Here is a 23,552-nt window from a genome sequence, read left to right on the forward strand (position 1 = left end):
TTAATGTTATTATTGGTACGTTTATCCTGGTACTTGCCCCCCCCCCCCCAGACAAAAATTTTTGGTTGCACCTCTGGTAATGATATTTTTCCGCAAATTTTGTGACAAAAATAATTTGAGTAATTAATTCGGCATAAACGAAGGGGATGTTCTAACATTTTTTTGGGGGGTGCGTCATGGGCCGGGGGGGGGGGATGGGCACCCCTGGTAGGAGCGAGCGAAAGTGGTCCTATGCAGTACTCTACATTGCTACCTTAGCATACCAGCAACCTTTCTCAGAAGATATATAGGTGGGGCAATTGAGTAGCACTCCCTTTGAAACGAGTATAATGGGTGGCTGCCAACAAGAAGGTATTGTTCCGAACATGGCAACAACGAAGCAGGATTTGTGAGTGAGCATGCTGCAACAATGGTGCGGAAGTAGATGTGGCGTGAAGGACACCAAAAGTATCTGGTGCGACCTTCACGCCGTATCAGAAATTTACATAGCGTGCTTCCCTTTTTCATTACTTCCATATTTCATATGGTGAAGTCTCATCTCTAAATTTCCAGTGGACGACAATACCATGCTTCACCCAACGATCGTGTAGAACTGAGATACTTAGCAGGAGTTGATGAAATGCCATCATTTTTCTGACATCTCGGACACGATGCCCATTAAATATACACAATATTACACTTCGTCTAGAACCTAAAAAAGGTAATTTTAAAGTGCATTTTTTTTGCCAAGTTTCAGGTCATTTTCCCTGATTTTCGGCATTTTCCAGTAATTTTTCGCAATATTTGGTGTATTGTTTCATCATATTTTGTCACTTCTTTCATTTTGGTAATATTCTTGAGTCTTTTCACCAAGGTGAATTAATGCATTTTACACCAGTTCATTCAGTGTATACGACTGTTTAATTAAATTGTTTTAAAATTATTCGGTTGTTTCTATTGGAAATCCTCGTTGCATATTTTAATTCAATGTGTTTTTTTTAAGCCAGGTTGCATTTTAATTTCCTTTTCATTTCAGTTTTTAACCTGAAACTAACAAATTTAATGGTCATTTTTCACATTTGTTAGGACATTCTATAGGTCGTATACCTGTATTTTTTAGGTCATCAACTTCCGCTCCCTAGATCTGTGCCTGTCCATTGGAAATTATCCCAAGAGCGCATAAACTCTGTTTTTAAAGAGAGTGTATCAAATCTGAAGATTTATTGATAAATGTACACTGCAAATTATATAGACGTAAAGATGATTTATTTATGTAGAATGTAAAAATTCTGTCATTTCTTTCATATATAATGTTGAATGGTCGACACGTGAAAGACAAAAATACACACAAAAATTGCTTGAAATTTTTTGAATGCTTCGAAATGAGAGAATCGTTTAAATCGTAGAAAAAATATTTCAATCACAACCCTATCCCATCGCCATCTACACACAGAACTCGTCTAGTTCACTACACGGTGCAACACCGACTCTCCTTCGTTGATTGGTGTCAGGTAGGATATTTGGTGTTTACACCGTTCTGGAGCGTTGTAGTGTGTGGTGTATGATCACGTGGTACGTGCTAACTAATCAAATTAACGTTTAAAGCAGCAGACAGGCATTTGTTGAATCTTCTTAATTTGTACACCGGTATTCGTCTTATTTGGTTGAACTTCATTTCCTTGCACCAGGTTGACACCGGGAAACACATGCACTCAGAGGCATCTCGTGAACGCATGCGGTGCATTCTGCGCATGCGTCAATTGTGGTAAAAAGGACAGCTTGCTCTGAGACGACATTCATGAGCATTTCTACATTCTAATTTCTTCATATAGGAGAAGTATTTATTTTACACGAGAGCGCTGAACTAAGCTAATATTACATTTATTGGATCTGAAGTGACGCATGCATCAATTGTGGGAAAAGAATTATTACTTTCTTTCACTTCAGATCCAAGAAATGTAATATAAGCTTAGTTGAGCGCTTTCGTGTAAAATAAATACTTCTCCTATATGTAGAAATGCTCATGAATGTCGACGCAGAGCAAGCTGTCCTTTTTCACGCATGCGTTCACGAGACGCCTCTGCCTGCACTAAACCCAGTGTCGAAAAGCGTAGTGTACTGGACATCGAGTAACTCAGTTAAACGTGCAGTTAAAGATGTCTTTAAAATGATCTCGTATCTACGTATCTGTTCAATAGCCTAGATAGATTTCAGTGCTTTGTTTTATGCACAGAGAGGGTAATCTGGACTGGATCTACACGTTAAAGTGGAATTTGATTGAATTGCTTTATTTTACTTCGCATTTGTGTCACTTTTGGCTAATTTGCGAAGATTGGGATGAGTGATGGCATGATGAAATTGATGAATTGACACGAACATCCATGCCCAGGCCGGGTCCCCTAGCGTCCTAGCGTTAGCGCGATGTGCTACCCACTCTGCCACGGGGGCCGGCGTTAAAGTGGAATACGAACCAGTGTGTACCCGGCTCCCCTGTGTTACAAGATGACGTTACCACTACGCTATCGCGGGGCCCCTGCATTTTTGTGCATAACACGGAACGGTAGCTGATGCATTTATCTGTGTACTTTGATGTATCACTAGCAATTTATGCACTGTAATGCATTCAACTAGAGTAAAGAGAATCATGCATTGGTACATTTTGAATTCTGTGCGTATATCTTCACGAAATAGAATCTAAACATTCCCAGTGGTGATTTTGCGAGTTCCGTACTTCAACTATCTGATCAAATGGCATTTTGTTTGTTTTATACTCCTTTTCGCCAACATTTTAAAAACTCTTACATCTTACAGTTTGACCAGGTGAAGTCATGTTAAGTTGTAAAAGTATAATCAAAAATAAATTGTACTTCACGAACATAACACATCGATATATTACTAAACTAAGATTTGACAATTTATTTAAATCATCTTTATACTCGGACAGGTTAAACGGGAACAGTTTGAAATGAAATCTGAACATCGAAGCATTTCGGTTCCGTTGGAAATAGAATACTGAACGGTAATTGTCACCGTTAGTATGATATTTGTAAAATTGACAAGTTGTTTTGCGTATGTACTATGCCTCGAGAGTAACGAAGTGTCTTGTATTTATGTGTAGTCCGAATTCCGACAGGACGTGCCTAAGTCTTTCATGGATATCATAGTTCATTTTCATCAGTCTTTAAGTAGAAGTATAATTATGACATAATCATTGTAATTAAAGACCAGAAAACGCATATGAAAGTCAGGTTGAACACTCAACAATATTCGTGACGAATTGCCATCATTATTATTGACAACGTGCACATGTTGAATCATTCATTCATCAATTACACCATTTCGACTTGGCTTGCGAAGAAAATATTGCACTACTTTCTTCATACAGCCTTACGAATTGCCAGATAAGTGTGCCAAGGACTTGTAATATGTGGGAAGTTGTTCTGCGTAGGAGTAACAACAGGTCAACACGTCGATTAGTATCTAAGTTTAGCGTGGTATGCGTTATGTCCATGACAAGACAATCTTCATAATTTTTGTTCCTTCTATATCCTTACAGTTGATGCATATCTAGCCTACTCATTGGTGCCATTGAGAAATGTGCTAAGCTGCTGTTTGCGGAAAGTAATGGCGTGTGTGTGTGATATAATTCCGTTATTAAAGAATGTCAGCTGCTTCTATTTCTCTCTCTCCCCTTTTATCTTTTTTTTGATCTCTCTCCTCTTGTGTTATGCTTTCACTCTTTCTCTTTACTTTCTTCTTTCCCTTTGTTTCTCGAACTTTTTCTTGCTTTCTCTTTCTTACTATCTCTTTTTTTATACTTTCTTTTGAGAGCCTGGGTGAGATAATACTGAATCCAAACTTAATGCACAATATATGGGCCACAATTGCAATATTCATGATTTATTAATAAACAATACAGTAAAACCTCGTTATTCCGGTCTAATGGGGGGATACGTTGATCGGTTTAACGGAAGTCCGGGCTAACTGAAATAACCTAAAAGAACAATAGAAAGTGCATTAAAACTCTGTTTATAGCAAAAAAAACAGGTTTATTATGGTGTATTTAAAGGGCGTTGGATGTACTTAGTCTTAACCGTTACGGAGCAAAATTACGAATGAGATTGTTGACTTCTAGCCACATTTTAAACCTTGCAATCTTTTTTTTTGGGGGGGGGGGTCCAGCTTATTTTGGTCCGGATTAACGAGGTTTTACTGTATTTCCAAATAAGGTCGAATACCTGAATAAATTAATGAAATTACATGTGCACACTTTCCTCCACCAGAACCATTTGGTAATTTCTAAAATTCCGTTCCACTGTTAATATCTTGTAAATACTGGCGTACGCAGGGGGTGCTGATGGCTACAGCCCGCCCCCGAAATAGAAAAACCAAAGAGGTAAATATAACCCCCCTTTAAAGAACCCCAATTATCATTTTTGATCTTGAACAACTTTTGAAACTAAGGTTAAAGAAAGTAATTACGAAATACATATATCATTCTGAATTTCCCACCCTGGAACGCAGCTATGGAATGTCCGCTTTTACATTTCCAGCCCCTACCCCCTCCCCGAAAAAAATGTCCTGTGCACGCTAGTAATCAAAGCGTCCCGAGTTCGTTTTCCGATGGGACACATTTTAGTGGTTGGGTCTTCTTCGTACTAAAGCATTGTCATATATAGCAATTACTAATATGCATGCAACCTGTAACTAAATCAAATAGCAATAAATGATTATTTAAAAGCTGTTTATTTTTGAGGCAACGTAATAGTATTGTGCGTGTGGTTATCACACCGCGCCACGACGCCAGAGGTCCCGGGATCGAATCCCGGCCTGGGCAAGGCTGTTCTTTCCGTGTCCCTTCATCAATTTCATCACACCACTCATCTTCATCTTCCGATTAGCCAAAAGTGGCAGAAAAGCGAGGTAAAATAAACTAAATCAATCAATCAACACATGCACATTTTGTCAATCTCGCCCCCTCCCAACGAACAAAACAGTCTTAGAAAATCGACATTGATGCTAGTAACACAAACGTTTGCGACCTTGCTTGAATCGAAAGAAGCCTTCAAGTGATTATATGCCGGAGGACAAGTTGCGCAAATTCCCAATCATCTGCTACGTGGGAAGTCTCTGTGGTTTGAAGGGAACTGGCAGGGAGAGCAGAAATTCTTGATCTTCAATCTCTGTGGGAATTCTTCAGAACGAAGGAGACGGCTCCCTAACTAGCCAGCGTGAACTACTTCTGCCGATGAATTCTGCTGACGCCCTGGGCTTAATTAGTTTTGGGTGCAGCGACCTTCACAGTTGGCTGATAACGTCATTAAAATTACGTTATGGCACGCACAAAGCGGTCGGATAGTCCTTCTGGGAGCTGGGACCATTTCTCGTACATCACACTGTTGCTTCAGGGGAGATTCTTGGAAATATCGTATTTTCTGTTGGCATCGGGAGTGGGCAATGGGTAGTAAGCGGGGACCAGGGTGAGCTACGAGCCCTCCAGAGTAGTGGCTCCTTGTGCCTCCAGATTTCAGAATTATTTTTTTTTGACATATGCATAGATGGATTGCAAGAAGAATTTCCTTTGTAATATTTTTTTGTGGTGTATCAAAAATGTAAAAGTTCGAGTATGTCAGCATATATACATGAGCAAAACGGGAACTGGAAATTTCAAATATTTTTAATGTTTATAAAACTATGAACAATTGCAATTTATAACATTGACTTTTAATGTAAATGCAATTTCAGCGTTCAAAACTGTCTGAAAATGATATTTTCACAGACTTGGAAATCAGAAAACATAGCAGTGTCAGGGAAAATTGAAGTAGCACTTTTAAAGTTACGGAAAATTCTTGGAATTCCATAAAAAAATATTCAAATACCTCCAAAAATCATGGAATAGTATATGTAGGGCTATGTTGTATTCGAACTGAGCACGGATTTTTCATATATTTGTAAACTCTATTTGAAACAACTAGGGAATTCTTTCAAATATGACGTTTCTTGCAACTGAAACCACTGGCGTAAGCAGGGGGAACTGATGGGAGCTACAGACCCCTCGAAATTTTAAGAAAATTAAAATTTTGTAATGAAAAAGTAAGGAACTCAGGATAAACCAAAGTGGTGAATGCAAACGCTCCATAAAATGACCCCATATCACTATTTCTGTGTTTAAAAATCTTTCAAAACGAAGGTTAACAATGCTATTTATGCAATATTTTATTGTGTATACCGCTCATTCTAGAATGTAGGCTCCTCCAAAAAAAAGAAATCTGCTTATACTAGTGACTGGAACCGTTACTTTCAAATTTCCATTAAAATGTTCACATGGTAAGTTAACAAGTTTTCCCGAATTATCTGAAAAAAGAAAATGAAAATTCTTGGAGAGTCGTGGAATTTATGGTAAAACAAGTGGGAACCATTACTTTCAAATTTCCATTATAATTTTCACATGGTAAGTTAACAATTGTAACCGAATGATCTGAAGAAAATATTTGAAAAATTCTTTAGTCATGGAATTTATGGTAAAACAAGCGGGAAAATTTACTTTCAAATTTTCATTAAAATGTTCACATGGCAAGGTAACAAGTTTTACCGAATGATCTGAAAAAAAAAATGAAATTGTTGAAAGAGTCATGGAATTTGAGAAAACAAGCGGAAACCATTACTTTCAAATTTCGATTAAAATGTTCACATGGTAAGTTAATAATTTTTACCGAATGATCTGAAAAAGATGTGAAAAATTATTTACTCATGGAATTTATGGTAAAACAAGCGGGAACCATTACTTTCAAATTTCCATTAAGATGTTCACATGGTAAGTTAACAAGATTTACCGAGTGATCTGAAAAAAATATTTGAGAAATTCCTTAGTCATGGAATTTATGGTAAAAAAAAAGTGTGAACCATGTAAAATGAAATTGGTGGCAAATAACGGAAGACGAAAATGCTGGTTATTGAAATAAAGGGTGGTTTGAGTGTTTGTACATAGCATTAGTAGCAACCTGAATGCATGTTGACTGAAGCTTGAGCTTATGCCGGGAGACACATGTGGGATAGCATGACAGCTTCTACAAAGGACTTTATGAACATGCCTTGTTGATTTTTGTCGGTGCTTGCGGAGAGGATGGATTTGTACAGTCACGGATTTTTTTCTCTTTTTCTAGTCTGGCCGTAGGATATGGCGGGCAATTCAAGTACGTATCTTACTTGTATTGTGTGCTGAACTCATTTCCCCCCTGATTTTGTGTGAGTCATTACTTTTGCACGAGCCTTAAGACGAACATTGTGCATACCTTCATGGATAGAAGAAGGTAGAGAATGTAATTTTGTTGCATGTGCATGATCAGACTTGTTGTGCATTAGGGAAATGATGTCTGGCATGAACAACCTTTTTTTTTAAGGAGCGAGAAGGATTTTATCGCACTGTAACTTGATAGTATAAAGACTGGGAAGAAAATAGTGGCAACACTGTTGTATATAAACAAGCATGTGGAGAAGGAAGGCATAGCTTTTCAACACACACACACATGCACATATCATAAACACAAACTAAACAGGCCACACCTAAACATACCGTACTAACACTTATAGTTTCATAGTTTAGACTTTGTAGCTATTAGGTTTTTTACATGGTCTATTTATGTTTAATTATGTTTATATCTACTTTTATATGCCTTGTATTGAACATCATCTAACAAATAGTCATTTACACTTATATACTGCAACTTAATGAAATAAGTAACCATGCATTTAGCATATTCTACCACTCATTTCACAAAATATAATACTTATCTAAAATCACACATTACACAACTAACTTTAACGATATGTCTTCAAATGTCTTTAACAAACACAGTAAAACTTAAAATGGGGTAAATTTTAAGTTTACATAAGGACAATAATCAATGTATCACGTCAAACTAAACATAAAGGGCCTGTTCTGGCTCCCAGAACCAGCTCTAAATATGCAAACCTATATATTTTCATAAATGACTATGTAATTATACCATAACATTGCATATTATATGAAATAAAGCACCTAGAAGGAACCGATGCCCTGGTTTATTTAAAGTCACCAGAACAAAAGAGCACACACACTCGAAAGTAGAGGGTGGAGACGTTTTTTTGGGGCGGGAGGGGTTCCCAGTTTTTTTTCAAACACACGCAATATGGTGACAGTGCTGCTACTACTTTTTTAACAACCCTCGTACATGTTTCTAATGGAAATTATTGTATTGTTCGAGTAGTAAGAATCGGCTTTTCAGAAGTGATAGCCACTGACATATTCAAGGGGATACTATTGGGGCTTAGTTCCCCCCGAATTCTGTAATACAAAACAATTACTAAAACGTTTCGGATAACAAAATCTCATTTTGCAAAACCCTAATCTTACATTGAATATACTAAGGTACAACTGTAAAGCAATTGTGAACTGTTTACACCCTCAAGTTATATCGTAAATACGCCACTGGTGTTGAAGTACAAGAAAGAATTATCTTCTCTGCGCAGATAGAAGCAGGGTTTCGATGAATGACCTAATTCTGTGTGCATCCTCAACAACAAAAACATTTGAAAGATGTCAATATTCTCTTCAAGGCGTTTTCAAAATAAATTTAGTTCTTATCTTGATAGATCTAATATTACTACTTTCCTTACAACAAAGGACGCGGTATCATTCTTGTACCTCAAGAATTAGAGCTAGATAGTTTACATTAATTATTTTAAGTTTACGATCTTTAAACTCTAATATGATATCAAGATACACGTGGTCATGCCTTGCGATAGATCCAAAACGCATTTCATTCTAAAGAAAATAATTTTGGAATCGTTATATTTGGGATTGCAGAAGATTTTCGTAAATGTTTGAAAACTAATTTTGCCAATAACTAAATATGAACACCAACCTGAAACTTAGGCCTGATAAAAATTTTCATGACACGCTTGAAAAATTAAAGAACATGGAAATATGAGGTTGAATCATTAAGGTGACGCAAGAAGGTTTGGTTCAAATGGTGAGAAATGACGCACTTTTTTCAATACAGGGCCGAGTTTTGGACATTGATTACTAAGAAATGACTAGATGGCGCATAATTGTGCACTAGTTAGCATAAGAAAATTATACCTCTACAAAACCTGAATATAAGTAGACAGTATAGAATTTATGTAATAATTAAGAGATAAATATTATATTACACGAACATCTGTTAAGTTTATTTTCTGCCGCCCTGTTGTATGAACGAATAGTAATATCACAGATAAAGATATTTTATCTTGTGTAATATCCTCGTCCTTATAAACACGCACATGTATTTATGAAATTGCTATGTTGTGTCTAATAGTTTGATATTAATATCCTGTAGCGTTAACTTCAATGCATGCTGATAAACATGTGTTCTTGCTGACGATTTTGTTTTTTTTTAGCATTTTTTCTGCACTTATTCAAAACGCAAGCAACAGTTTATTTAGTATGTTCACTCATGTTTAGACAGCAAAACATTGCATTAGCAAGTATTCACTTAAGTTCAAGTAGAATGATTGTGCTTGGATTTCTTCAAGCGTGAGCATTTGCATTATTTGTAATGAGAGAATGTGAATTAGGCAATTTCAAATACTGGCATGTTGCATGGCTAAATAATACATTAGTGATAAAGCAAACCAAATAATAGGATTGATTAAGATAAGTATACCCCTATGTGCGTTGAAGTTTGTATGGCAACATTTGCATGCAGTATGGCAACATTGGTGGACCAGAAACGTAGACCTAGTTTTAAACTAATAATGGAAATTGTTTTCCCTTTTAAAGTTTGTGGAGAATACTAAAATTTCGGTACCTGAAATACATTTTCACTTGAACATATTGTATACATTATTTAATATCATGAACATCACATCCTTTTTCATAACAAGTAATGTTTCACAAACAACTTAGATCTTCACGATAGTATAGTGGTAACCCTCTCGCCTTGTAATCGAGGTAAGTTCGCACTGTTGTTTAGACTGTAGGTCCAGCTCCGATTAACCTATCTGAGCATGAAGTATACTTCAAACAGACTTTGATCAACTTCTTGTTTGTGTAAATAAGACCAAATTGAGTCAAACAATGTGTTCATGATATTAACAAGAGTGAATAAAATGCATTTTTAGCACAAGGTGTAAGACAATATCTTCTCACATTAAAAAACAATGTCCAAGTGAAACATGGGACAATATGCAGGGTAAGGGTGGATAATCTTGTGGAAGCCAGTGGCGGCGATTGGGTTCCAAAACGGAGGGGGTAGAACAGGTGTAGCACAGTGCGGGGGGCAAAAGTGGCAAAACGTGGGGGGGGGGGGGCAACTGCCCACCTTCTTCCCCTCCTAATCGCCGCCACTGTGTTGAACTGTACTAAAGTTTAGATTTGCATTGATGGCTCTTGTGCTGCTGTGTTGTACGGTCTCATGTCTCTCATATAAAATGTCTTCTCTTTCCAGGCGAGGTTATGGGTGCAAGTGATCCGAGAGTTGAGGAATGGGGTGAAGCTGAAGAAGGTGGACTCCAGCCGAACTCCGATCGAGTACGAACTCACCCCGTACGAGATCCTGATGGACGACATCAGGTCCAGGCGGTACAAACTCAACAAGGTGATGGTCGACGGTGACATCCCCCATCGCGTCAAGAAGGACGCGCACGCCATTATTCTAGAATTCATCCGATCCAGGCCGCCCCTCAGAAAAGTAAGTGTTGTCGTGTCTCCACTGTGAGAATGTCAGTGTTTATTTCCACAAAAAATATATCCAAAAACCAGATGTAAGTAGTTAAGTTGCAAACATATGGTTACATGTGGCGGCAATTTTTCAGCCGAACAACAGTTAGAAACGAAATTGTAAATGTAATTCCTACTTTCTCTAGGTGATCTATATTTTTATATATAGAGCTTGATTTGAAGAAGTAGTCTGTGGTTATTTTTTCAAGGAAATAAATGTGACAGTCTCATTTCAGATTTCAGCGACCTCTCTGGAGTTCTTAAGTAACTTCCTAGCCTCCTTAAACCCGAAGGTTATGGCTGCAGCAACACAAACCTTCCATCTGTCCCTATCCTTACAGATTTCCTTTAGGTCCATCTCAACTTGATCACTCCATCTTCGTCTTGGCCTTCCTACAGGTCTCTTACCATTAGGTTTCCCTGTAAACTTTTCTTTCCTCTCCCATTCGTACCACATGGCCTGCACAGCCTAAGTCGTCTTGATTTAATTATTCTAATAATATCTGTACATGAATACATATTATCCGCCTCCTTTTTAGGCACAAATAGCCTATTTTTCTAAGGATTTTATTTCCAAATACTTTTAATTTATGTACCTCTTTTAATGTAATGGACCAAGTTTCACATCGATATAATACTACAGGCAAAATTACGGTTTTGTATATTTTAACTTTTAGTTTCTTAGATATTATGAGAAGATAAAAGTTTATGAAGAGAAAAGTAACAAGTTTTTCCTGAATTAAGTCTGCTTTTTATTTCCTCTTTAATATCATTTTCATTTGTTAGTATTACTCCTAAATACTTGAATTTGGAAACCGATTCAAACGAATTGTTATCAATAATTAATTTTCGATTATTACCTGACACTTGGTTTCGGCCTGTAAACATATATTTAGTTTTCTCTTTGCTAATTTCCAAACCTATCTCTTTATGGAGTTCCTAGCCATTTTATTATAAAAAAAATGAAGTCTACAGAAACGCAGCGTAATTTCACAACCACATGACAACTTTAATGCTTTATAATATTGTAACGTGGTCTACATGGAAAGAAAAACTTCTGATGCTTTAAGAAACTAAGATTGTTTGAAGCGGAGGAAAATATATCTACCGTCAATGACAATGTTGTCTAGAAGTTAAAATGTTTTAATCGACATATTTCATGGAAACATAATCCAAAGTTCATGGTAAAATGGCCCCTCCTTGAAGTTTCGCGTACCCCTTGTAAAAATTTCGGGACTAAGCCCTGAATATAATTATTCTCTCTTGAATTAACAAAAAATGTGGTTGTTGAATATTCTTACCTTTTCTAGAACTGTAATTAAATTTTCAGAGCGTGTTAGGTAACGACAGTGACACATCAGGTTCGGATTTGTATAGGCTATGTGGAAAGCCGGGACTAACGTCATTTCAAGCCCCCACACCCACTATATACAACTTGAATTATAGGATAACTAGGGCAGCGTATTTATGGTGAATAAAATAATCAAGATTTCTGTACAAAAACTAGTCACATTTAAATTTCAAAATATAAAAATGGCATTTCGGTTTAAAATTGCGAATATAGCCTTAAATTTGATTTAAAAACTACACTTTTTACACAAAATATACTTTTCCCCTTGTAATAACACATTTATGTAGTCAAATATTTACTTCTTAAATATTTACAGCAAAATTAATCAATTTTCCGTGATTTGCATAATTCACTGGATAATTCAAACTTCAGTAAAAAAACCCTCTAAATTTCGTGTTTTAAAGTCTATTTCGCATTTTGAAGTTCATTTCGCATCATTTCGTGACATAATATGGTAAGTAAAATATTCATGCCTCTAGTCAAGGGTGACCTCAGGATTTTTTTTAGGGAGGGTAGAGTCACAGAAAACTTTTATTATTATTACTATTACTGCTATTATGGTTTTTATTTTTATTACTATAATTAATATTATTATTACTCATATTATTTTCATTTTTGTTATTGTTACATTACTATTACTTATGTTTTTTTTAAATTTCATACATTTGTAATTTCTTTATTCTGTATGTCTATATACAATTTTCATAACTGTATACGTAACATTAATTCATGAAGGACAAAAACCTGTTTTTTTATAGTTAGATAATTAACTAACTGTAAAATAGACTGTAAGCTTAACTGTAACCCTATTTCAAATAATAATAATAATAGTTATTGTAACTTACGGCCTGTAAGTCACAGAAAACAACACTTTTTGCTACAAATTATCTTTACAATTTCACCATTCCAATTACATTAACTCTTTCCAGAAATCTTAGGAGGAGGCAAGTGTATTATTGAATACTTCAATAAGTATGCTTTAATTTTTTTGTACTAGATGTCTTCAAATGTTTAATTTTATTTCTTCATTATCCAGGCGTCCGACCGAAAGCTACCTCCCCCTCCTGACAGAGCGTCTAGTCCAAGGGAACTTCTTATGGAGTCCATCAAACAAGAACATAGATTACGGCCAACGTCCAGTCCAATCAAGAGGCGTAAGTAGATTCTTGTAATTTCTTAACCTTTGCTTGAATACTGTCTGTTATGCAAAGACACCCATATAGGCTACATCTGACCGATATGCAACCCGTTCAACGTTTCTGTACTTATAGGTTGCGAACACTCTGGATCGCTAGGCGCTATATTTTACCAGCATTTGAAAAACATTCAAATTGCAACCATTTGTGTGTACCCGTAGATGATTAATACGCTACACCACTTTAATGTAAAGTAAATAGTTACAGGTTGAGCTGAAAGTGACTTGTGCAAAATTTCCTTCAGAATTAATGCTTGTCTAGAGACTATTGCACCACTATCAGTTTCCGCTCAAGGTGTATAATCCTTAAGTATCGTGGAGGAGAAAGGTGTGTGTGCGTGCCATGTGTGTCCATGAGATATAGCTATGTGGCACCAACACAAAGAGAGAGATACATCAATATATATTGATATGATCGAAGTCAAAACTAATTGTTTACCTTTGTTATAGCAGAACAACTCTCCCCTGGAAAATTGAGATTTTTTTTTGTGTTAAAATCATTAATCTGCCCATCTCTACTGGATTTCGAATCTGTTTCTTCTTTTCCGAAATTTTTCAAAGCACTAACTGGTTTTCTAACGATCAACTTTCCAAAATCATCCAATATTGCTGTTGACATGCAGATCTGGATGGCAAATATATATTTTAAAACGAACGATTCTACGAAGTGAGCGAGTTTCATGAACCATCGTTCCGGAAAATTAATTAACCAAACTTTTGTTCGTAGATTGCTCCGAAAATACATATTCATCATATACTGAAAAGGAGCTTTCCAGCAGTAAAAATGTCTAGTTATTTCTGCAATCTATCTGTAGTGTCTGCCATGCCCGTTTGATTGCAGCACCATCCTATGTACCTAAGAAAATGATATTTTATACTTCTGTAGGCAAACATTTTTGATGTTCTCATCTCGAATTTGTAATTTTGTTTGACATGTAATTTCGACTGTACAATTTCTTAAATTACTTTATATAGATTATTTTTGACACTCAATTTACCTGCACGTTTACTTAAATTACTTACAAATATTAATTATCTGCATGAAGATTAGTAGATTGGCTAGATTAAATGGATTAGAGTGATGAGGGGAAACCCGAAAACTGCATTTTCCGTGTTCGTATTCCAGAAAAATAGAATTGTATGGATTACTAGCCTCCCAAGATATACGTACCTGCAAGAACACAGCTCTCACCCTGATGTTTATGCAACCCATTCAATTATTCTGTATTCCCAGTCTGCATATACGCAAGGGGTACGATATCCCCTGTTCACTATGTAAAATGACCCAATACTAGCAGATTTTTTAACACGCATGTGGCGGGTGGCAGAAGTTCGCGCTGTTGCCACATCGAAGCACAACTCCGTGTGTTTGGAAGTTTAAGAGCTGTCCGACGTGTAGATATGGGACTTCATTTCTGGGGTCTGTAACGAACTTTTCAATTCAGCTCTGAAACGAATGGGTCTCGAATGTGCCCCGGAGAGAGGTCGGTCTGAAGCTCGAACTAGGCAACGCAGCCCGGTTGACGTTGCCACACAGTGCGCGGGAAGAGCGACTTTTGTCCCGCTCTCGCTTTGCTTTCCCCACATGTGGCAACAGCGCAATTCTACCCAGCCGCCTATTTTCATGCTCCTGCATTTAGGATGAATCTAGGAGTTCGTAGGTCGGTTTAGTTCACCTTTAGACTAACTGGAGGAAAATTACAAGTGTGAAGAAGCGTCGTGGCCTCTGTCAAAGATAGCATGCAGCATTCGCACGGAGTGACTTAAGTAAATCACGGAAGTGCATGTCGGTATAGAGGGTACGGAGATACACCCAGAGACGGGTATAAGTAGCTGGCGATATTGTTACTTTTAAAAATCATTTTTGGCTTGATTCAGGGAAGGACGAACCATAAAATAGGCACAATAATGTTCAAGAACAAATTGTTTCGTTCGAGTTGTTTTCCGACAAATGGCATTTACATCCATAGAGGGCATTGACCTCCGAACCCATGTTTACTTCAGCCGCAATGTTCTTTCGAGGGTTAAATTTCCCTGATCAATCCCTCTTCCCGCAGAGGCCATGGCACGTGTCAAAGTTGGCATTTGACTACGTTTTCCCCCTTCCATAAAACGGTCTTCCTATCTCTGGGAAATGTCACCGCAATGTCCAGTCACGTGTCTAAAGTAGAGCGCGAATACGCTTCAGAACTGAAGGGAAGTTAGCTGTAAACCAGGACTGGGCAACTCGTCGTATTTGTGAAGGAGCGCTCTAGTGTGCACGTGTGGAGTGCAGAGCGAGCAGCGGTGCTGTAGCGTTGTAAAATGGGCGGAAGGCTTCGTCGGTCGTGTTCGTGCCGTGTTCTCATCAGTTACGTGGATAACGGGGCACTGTGGCGTTGTAATCATGGCTGACGAAACGTGAGGTGGTTTCGTGAAATGGAAGGCACCTTCCCTCGCAATATTCTTTACTCTCACTGCAAGCGTCTCCTCTGCCGCTTATGACATTGAGATTCAGTGTACAAGAGACTCACGCCAGAAGTAAAACGAAACACAAAGTGCTTATTTATGTTGATATTAAACAACTGAAAGTTGGTCCGATAAAGATTGTCATTGTTGTAGTTTCCTACTAGTCTAATGAATACTTTTAATTTCCACAGGGAGGGTGCAGAACTGGCTTCTTTCTATCTAGCCAAATAGTTAGCACTGTTGTATTTGGTGCGACACCGAATTAAATAGAAGGGTGGTGGGGTTAACCCTAGCGAAATCTAGAAATAAGTTGTCAATTAATATTTGGGTAAATGTTGCTCGTTTTATCTTTTCATACCTGTTAAGTTAAATCTGGTCAGTATTTATTCAAGAACATATAGTTTAAATTTATCAATATCCAAGAATAGAGGTCGCCCTGTCCTTGTCTTCCAAAGTTAGGCAATCCCCATGACATCTGAAACTGACAATAAATTATCAATGAACATAAGTCTATAAGGTAATTTTAGCCAACAATAACATATTTAAAATGTTGTTTGAGAATTCCATACCGTTCGTTTCCCAATGCTTAGATGTTTTGTCAGAGATTGTATTGTACTTTTGTAGGGAATAGTTTTTGATCCATGGACGAGTTTACATTTTGGAAATGTTACAACTGTATTCAACCCTGGCAAGGATGACGATTTGCCTCTGATGCCAAGGATGCTTGTGTCTATGTTATGTCCCCTCCCCCCCCACTTACCGACCCCCACAAACGATGTGCCTAAATCTAAAAGCGAAACAAAAATATGTAAACAGAAGGGGAAAGGGGAGTCACTCCAGCATCTTTCGATAAATAAAAGTTCCCGTATTTTTTTTAAAATTTTATTCACTGAAGACCAGAAGAAAATCAGATTGCCTTTCGACTTGGCAGTCAAGCACTATGCATCTCATTAATTAGAAAATATGGCATTGCATGAGTTACAAATTTACTACATCATGTGTCAGAGATCTAAAGGATCATGATAGGAAAAAATACCGAAATATGTCCTCCCCAATTGCGTAGTGGTAACGTCGCCGCTTTGTAATCAAGGGTTCCCGGTTTCGATACCCGGTGGAGGCACATAGTGGCTCTGACCCCACTTTAAACTGTAGGTCCAGTCTCGATTAGTGAACTTAAGGGAAAGTACATGAACCAAACACGCACTACTTGCATTGTACTCAACGGTGTATTAGATGTGACTCCCCGGAAAACATTCCCGTCCTAGCTCATTTTTTTCTGGCATCACCGAGGTTACTTCAAAAGTTTATAACACACATCTCAAGCTGGGGATAGGAGAAACAAATTGCCATGTTAGTAGCTAGCAAGACATCAATTTTGCCGTGTGCGAACGCAATAATAGGCGAGCCGAGAGCCCTGCAACGCAAGTTACGTGTTCTGAACAATACTACCTTTAAGATAATAGATTGTTTCCCCCCATGCCTTGCTTTGTTGCTCACCTTCAATTTTGAGAATTCCTTGCAGGGTGCCGTTACCTTTCTTGCAGCCTTTGTCCGCCTCCCATTCATTCACCATTGTTTCCCGACGCGTTCACAGCTCGTTATTTGGGTGGGTCTATCATCACGTTACCTTCTGCTGTTTCCCCCACATTAACTTGCCCTTGAACATTGTTTGGTTCGTGTTTATTACAGCATTTCGCACCGATTTTCTTCGTTTTTATAACTCCTTTTAAAAAACCAAAGAGCTTGTAATGCGTTACCAGTTCCCATCATGATATTGCTGCAGAATTTTGCATCTCACTTGTACTGCACGCTGGTGGCATCTAGCGGAGAACGCTGGAAGTTCGTGGTATTGATTTATCCGGTTTCCTTGCTCCGAGTTTATTCATGGCAGCGTACGTAGGCGGATTTGTGGATGGAGTGTATGGTACACCACTTCCCTTTCTCCTAAATCCTCCTGTTTACTTAAAGGAGATCTGATTAATCTGATTAAAGTGCATGCCGCGTGCCGAAAACAAATCACATGTAAATCGGGTTCAGGAGAGCATGCCTAATATTTGTGGGTACTGCTTACCAATCTCCGAGCTGAACTGGTTTGAAGTTGTAAATTTTTATTATGAAAATTAATGTTTTGGGTTTGTACCAGTTTTTTTGACGAAATGTTACCACACCAGCAGTAAAAAAAACTTCACTACACGAACGCACGTACCAGTTTTTATAATTATTATTATCCGAAACCAGCCTAATTTTCGATAAAAGCCCTTGATCATAGCCCTTCAAGGACCTTAGTCTATACTTCTGCAGCGTTAGTTCCTTGCGAAATTCCAACTTTTCCCATGTAAATGCATTTAAAAATGTAAAGTTTATTCAATTAGTATCTCTTACATAACAAATTGAAGAATTCGTGTTATTTTATTCTGAGATGTTAATGAAGTTTATTTTGTATACATACACTGGGTCAATAGCATGGCCGTAGGCAGAAAAAAAATTCGGGGGGGGGGGTTCATTCATAATTGTTCCCATGGGCGTCGCCAGAAATTTGAATAATAGAAATAATAACAATAATTGTAAAATAATAATTAAAATTTCATAATAATAAAACAATTTTATTCCATAATAATAATACTAATAATAATAAATATTATTGTTATATCCTTGAGGGGGCTTACTCAATCCAGCAGATGAGTGAATATCCAGCACAAGTTTCTTTTTGTTTTTTTTACGTTTCATACAGTGTGTACTGAAATGCACAATTATTATACTTCGTCATTAAACTTTAGATACCTTCAAGAGAAAAGCTTTAAAAGTTAGATGGAAATTTTAGTCATAAAGCTTTCGTTGTTTGACTTTAAAATTAAATTTTTGGAATTTTGAAAAGTGTGGAACCAGTTATTCTTTTTAAAAACTAGCCTGGTGCATGAATTGTAACCTCAATCGCGAACGTAATGCGCTACAAAACTGGAGATCCTAGGTTTGAACTCCTGTCAAGGGGGATTTTCGACTTGATCGGACGGGGAATTTAAAAGCTGGAAAGGGAATTTTGGGACAATCATAAGGGAATCTTCAGTCTATATTCCTTGTGACGCAGGAGCAACACTGGAAAGATGACAGCAGAAGTGATAATGGAGGGGTCGCGGGTTGGCTACGATTCTGAGAATAAATCCTATTTCACTCAACTTTCAGAATTCCAAATGTATGAAAATTCTAGCTCGATCGTTTCAACATTGTCTCCATGTATTTTTGTGATGCTTTGAAAAAAAAAATTGAAAATTTGTTACAGATTTTGGTTTCTGAACTTCCATTAATCCAACATGTCAGAAGTTTCGTGGGGGGGGGGGGGGTTGAACCCTAGAAACCCCCTCTAAATACGGCCATGGTCAATAGAACAATTTGGTGACTTTTATGGTAAATGCAGTACCAGTAAACGATGTACCAGTGCCAACCTGAGAACTTGTTTGAGATACAGATTAAACCACTAATAATTTCACAAATAAACTACTCAATTTATGCGTCTCCATAAATAATACTTCGTACTATATGTCATCATCATCAGTAGACCTCAAATTTGTATGTAATTACATATTCTATTCCTTTCTAGCTACATACCTTGAACACAAAAACGTTAACGAATTATATAACTGACATGATTTGGCTTTTTATGTTACATATTTGCCAGGATATTACATATTTGTTAATTTACTTTATATAAAACAACATATTTCGGTATTTTTTTCCTATCTTGATCCTTTTTCCTGTATTTTTGATCTCTGAAACATGATTTAAAAAATTTGTAACTCGTGTAATATCATATTTTCTAATCAATGAGATTGCATAGTGCTTGATGCAAAGTCGAAACCCAGGATGATTTTTTTGGTCTTAGTGAATACAAAAAAAAAAGGAAGAAAATAAACGGGAATTCTTATTTATCGAAAGATGCGGGAGTTTCTCCCCCCCCCCCCCGTTTCTGTTTACATATTTTCGTTTCGCTTTTAGGTTCAGGTAAAACGCCTAGAAACTCAGCATCGGTGGACAAGGAAGCTACTTTCCTGTACGTAGTTAGTTACACAATATGTTCCCTTTTACAAAAAGTACAAAAGTAGCTATGCATTTTCTGTAGATGCTTTTTTTTTCTTTTACAATTTATGTCGAAATTTACAAAGATCTCTCTTACATATTTAGATATTATATTATACAATAATTTGCGATGTGAAACGTAATTAATAGTTGACAAAATCGGTTTCTTAAATATATACAGTTGCTGTGCTTTTTTTAATTTATAAATTTGATACAAATTTTAATTTGAACATGTCCTTAAAGTTATGTTGAATATGTTCAAATAAAGAAAAAAACATATAGCAGAATTCTTGAAATTGCTTGGATACTCGATTATTATTAATATTACATATTCTTTGATACTACATATTTAGCTACTTATCCTTTTTGATATTACATAAAAATCTAGGTCTCCAGCGGAATCATCAGCAGTTGTCACAAACAGTGCAGTTCCTGCTATGAACCGTGTTAGCGTTAGACTTAGTTGTAATGTTCAGTCTCCTTCTTAATGCCTAATTAAAGCTATGTATTGTCATTGAAGTGAAATTGATTGTATTTTAATTCGCTTTTATTCCACTTTTGGCTAATTACGAAGATGAGGATGCAGAGCTGCTCGTTTGTGACGTCATGGCGAGTGAATATATTTCAATTTCGAACGCTATCTGGCGTCGTTCGTGTAAACTACGACGGAAACATCTTCTGAAACTCTTGTGCTTATTGTACCGTTTCCATTCATCGACATTTACTTATTAACGTTCTAATCAACCGAATAGTGCATACAGACAACTTATAAAGAAGACAAGCATGTTAGAGACAATGGTTTTTTTTTTATCGTAGATTGCAATCTTGGTGGAGATATCCACTGATGCCTTTTTCGAGTACATCGCCAGGATTTATAGTAAATTCACAAGTTTGTCATAGATTCAATCGCCAATTCATAGCATAACTTGGCGAAGACAAGAGGATACTCGTCCTCTTAAAAATATCCAGTTCACGAACGTAACATGGGTGAGGGCTAAGGGGGCTGAAGCCCCCCTGAAATTCTACAAATATCTAATTTAAATAGTCTCTATTGGTAATTAATTTTACTTCCTTAGTAAGATTAAACATTAGATCGAAAAACATTTAGTGCATAATAGAGCAACAAGCTTATATTTTTAAATTCTACAATTTAATCCAGAGAATAAATGGATCCAAAGCTTCCAAAGTTTATAGTTTTCTTTGTAAGAGGTCACACAATATAAACTTTTGAGTAAAATTTGCCCATAACTTTTAAAGTCTGTTTTTAACGGAATGTGTAAAAGTTAATAACAAAATACAATTTTTCACTGCACTAATTACAAAATGTAAGAAAAATAGTCACTCATACGGTGGATCGAGTAGGAAAGTCCCTCCATTTATATTATTATAAAATAATAACAATAAATTTGATTAAAATTGGTTTATTTTTAATTTGTAAAATGATAATTATAACAGTTGTAATAAATTATTATTGTCATTATTATTTAAACTAATCGTTTTATCAATGGCCTACCCCCCTCTACAAATATTTCTGGCGATGCCTATGTTGATATGGGGATCATATCACACACAGCCCCTCCCAAATAAAATCCTGACTACGAGCCTGTCCAGGTTTATTAAAATTTACATGTTAACGTTTTTTTTAAACATAATGGTGGAACCTCAAGTTCGTTTGCACCCCCCTCCCCTCCTCACCAGCACCAACAAAGTTAGGCCTCAATTTACGCTGCTACTTGCCACCTGTATTCTCTCCGAAACGCTGCGATAGAATATACAGTACGCACTGGCGTACACAGGATTTTTTTCTGGGGGAGTTGATCTTGGACGAGCCAATGTGGATAGTAAATAGCTGCATTCTAAAGGGGACGGTATACACAAGATAGGCCTATTTCGTATATTAAGAGCTTTCTACTCCCAAAAATGTCGATCCCCAGTTCTTCACTGCTTTTCTTTGAAAATATTGATTTTTCTTAAAATTTCGGAGAAAGCTGTAGCCCCATCAGCCCCCTTCGCGTACGCCAGTGACAATACGTACAAAAAACAGACGTGGACAATGTCCAATTAAGCTTGCATGTTAAAGCAGGCAATAAGCTGGTTCTAGAGCTTCGATAAATCGTAAGCATTAGGTTTTCTGGGAGGCATGAGATTTGACGATATTATTGAAAATTCGTTTAAAAGCTGCAAGGTTTTTAATTTTGAAAATCAGAAAATTTCACCTTGTAAAATGGCGCAACTATACTTTAATTTTTATGTGTAGTCACAGCACTTACCTTGAATGCTGATTGGTTAGCATTAAGCGCCACCAAAGCTCTTGATTCATATGGCGTTATTGTGTTTATAGCTTCATCTATATCATATAATTCATTTTCATCCAGTGGCGGAGATTAGGATGGGCGTGGGAGGCAGTTGCACCCGCCCCCGCATTATACTAAACCTTATGTACCAAGGGAAAGTAAACTGTCCTTGCCCTTCCCCCCTAGTTTTGGCACCTTGTCCCCCCCCCCCTTCCTCAGTTTTGGAACCTAATCACCGACACTGTCTACATCCTAATGCTAACGTTGGGAGGCAGAAAAGTATGTAAGATAACCAGAGAAACGCACACTGAGCTCTTGACTTGTGCAGCATCTTCTTTCCTCTTTGTTGGTTGTGGGGGGGGGGGGGGGGCTGAGGAGGGGTGTATCAATCTCCACGGCCTTGATCCTGTGTCTCAATCGATCTCCTTCATGAGTTGCGTTAGGAAAACATTTCAGTTGGCTCCAAATAGCACGACCTTCGCGAATGTGGCTTCATTTCTGCTTTTATGTCCTCTTTCAAAGAGCACTTTTATTTATTCTTTCGGTCGCACAGTTCATCACGTCATTGCAGACTCTGCTCATGTGCCTTTTTTATTGTGGTAATAAAGCGCGAGTGCAGAATTAACTCATCCAACTAACTTGAGAATCTCGTTTCTTTACCTCTATTAAGTTGTATTTCCTTACCTTGATTTAAAGAAGTTGGTAGAATATCAAATATATGCTTAAAACTAGAACTTTTTCTGGTTATTTTGTAGCTTACGTGCGAACGAATTCCAAGATAATGATTGAAATATCCCTCGGCATTACTACTTTTCCGTTTAATTAATTTTAAAAAGTATGATGAACCACAGAACAATAGTTCAAGAGTTGAAATGCGAAAAGATATTAGAGCATTCCACGAAAAGTGGTCCTATTCCAACTAAGTAACAATATGAATTAATCTGAAAATTATTGTTTTTTAATTACATTAAGGTTTAGATGTTTGTAATTGCATATCATTTGCACATTTCACCAATAAGAGTTAATAGCATCTCCAGTATGCAATGTGCTTCACAGACAAATGAAGTCAAAATTTGCCACATTTTAAAATCGTAACACGTTTTCGTTAATGTTTTTCATGCATTCAGGCCTTTTTTTTTAAAAAAATGTTAGCAGATACCACAAAGCATTTAATTATACTATGAAATCAGTTTATTATGAACATTTTAATCCAATCTCATGTCTAGAACCATAATTTTTTTGTGTAAAATGCCAGCGATAACATACAAAACACAGCTGGCGTAAAGATTATTGTCCACGTTGCAGCACACAGGTTAGTACCTATCCACCATTGCTACAATGAGTCATTTGCTGAAATTAGTCAGAATTTAAAGGACATTAGAAAGATAGTCACCAGTGGCGTATGCTGAGTTCAAAACCTGGGCTATCTCACATACATAATGACACTACCACAATTCGTACTTTCGTAATTCT

At 36.9% G+C, this 23,552-nt stretch overlaps 1 protein-coding gene across 7 annotated transcripts in view; it reads left to right on the top strand.

Annotated features, from left to right (window-relative positions):
* spir (spire type actin nucleation factor) overlaps positions 1-23,552 on the top strand; it is a 322,402-nt gene that overhangs the window by 212,998 nt on the left and 85,852 nt on the right. For 6 of the 7 annotated variants that reach the window (XM_083138861.1, XM_083138867.1, XM_083138863.1 and 3 more), the window contains 3 exons: positions 7,143-7,172; positions 10,449-10,691; positions 13,108-13,225. In XM_083138861.1, coding sequence (XP_082994987.1) covers positions 7,143-7,172; positions 10,449-10,691; positions 13,108-13,225 — 391 coding nt within the window. The remainder of the gene's footprint in view (positions 1-7,142; positions 7,173-10,448; positions 10,692-13,107; positions 13,226-23,552) is intronic. The other variant, XM_083138865.1, reaches the window with a different exon arrangement.

This window comes from Lepisma saccharinum, chromosome 17 (assembly GCF_977018435.1).
Source record: "Lepisma saccharinum chromosome 17, izLepSacc3.1, whole genome shotgun sequence".
Lineage (NCBI taxonomy): Eukaryota > Metazoa > Arthropoda > Insecta > Zygentoma > Lepismatidae > Lepisma > Lepisma saccharinum.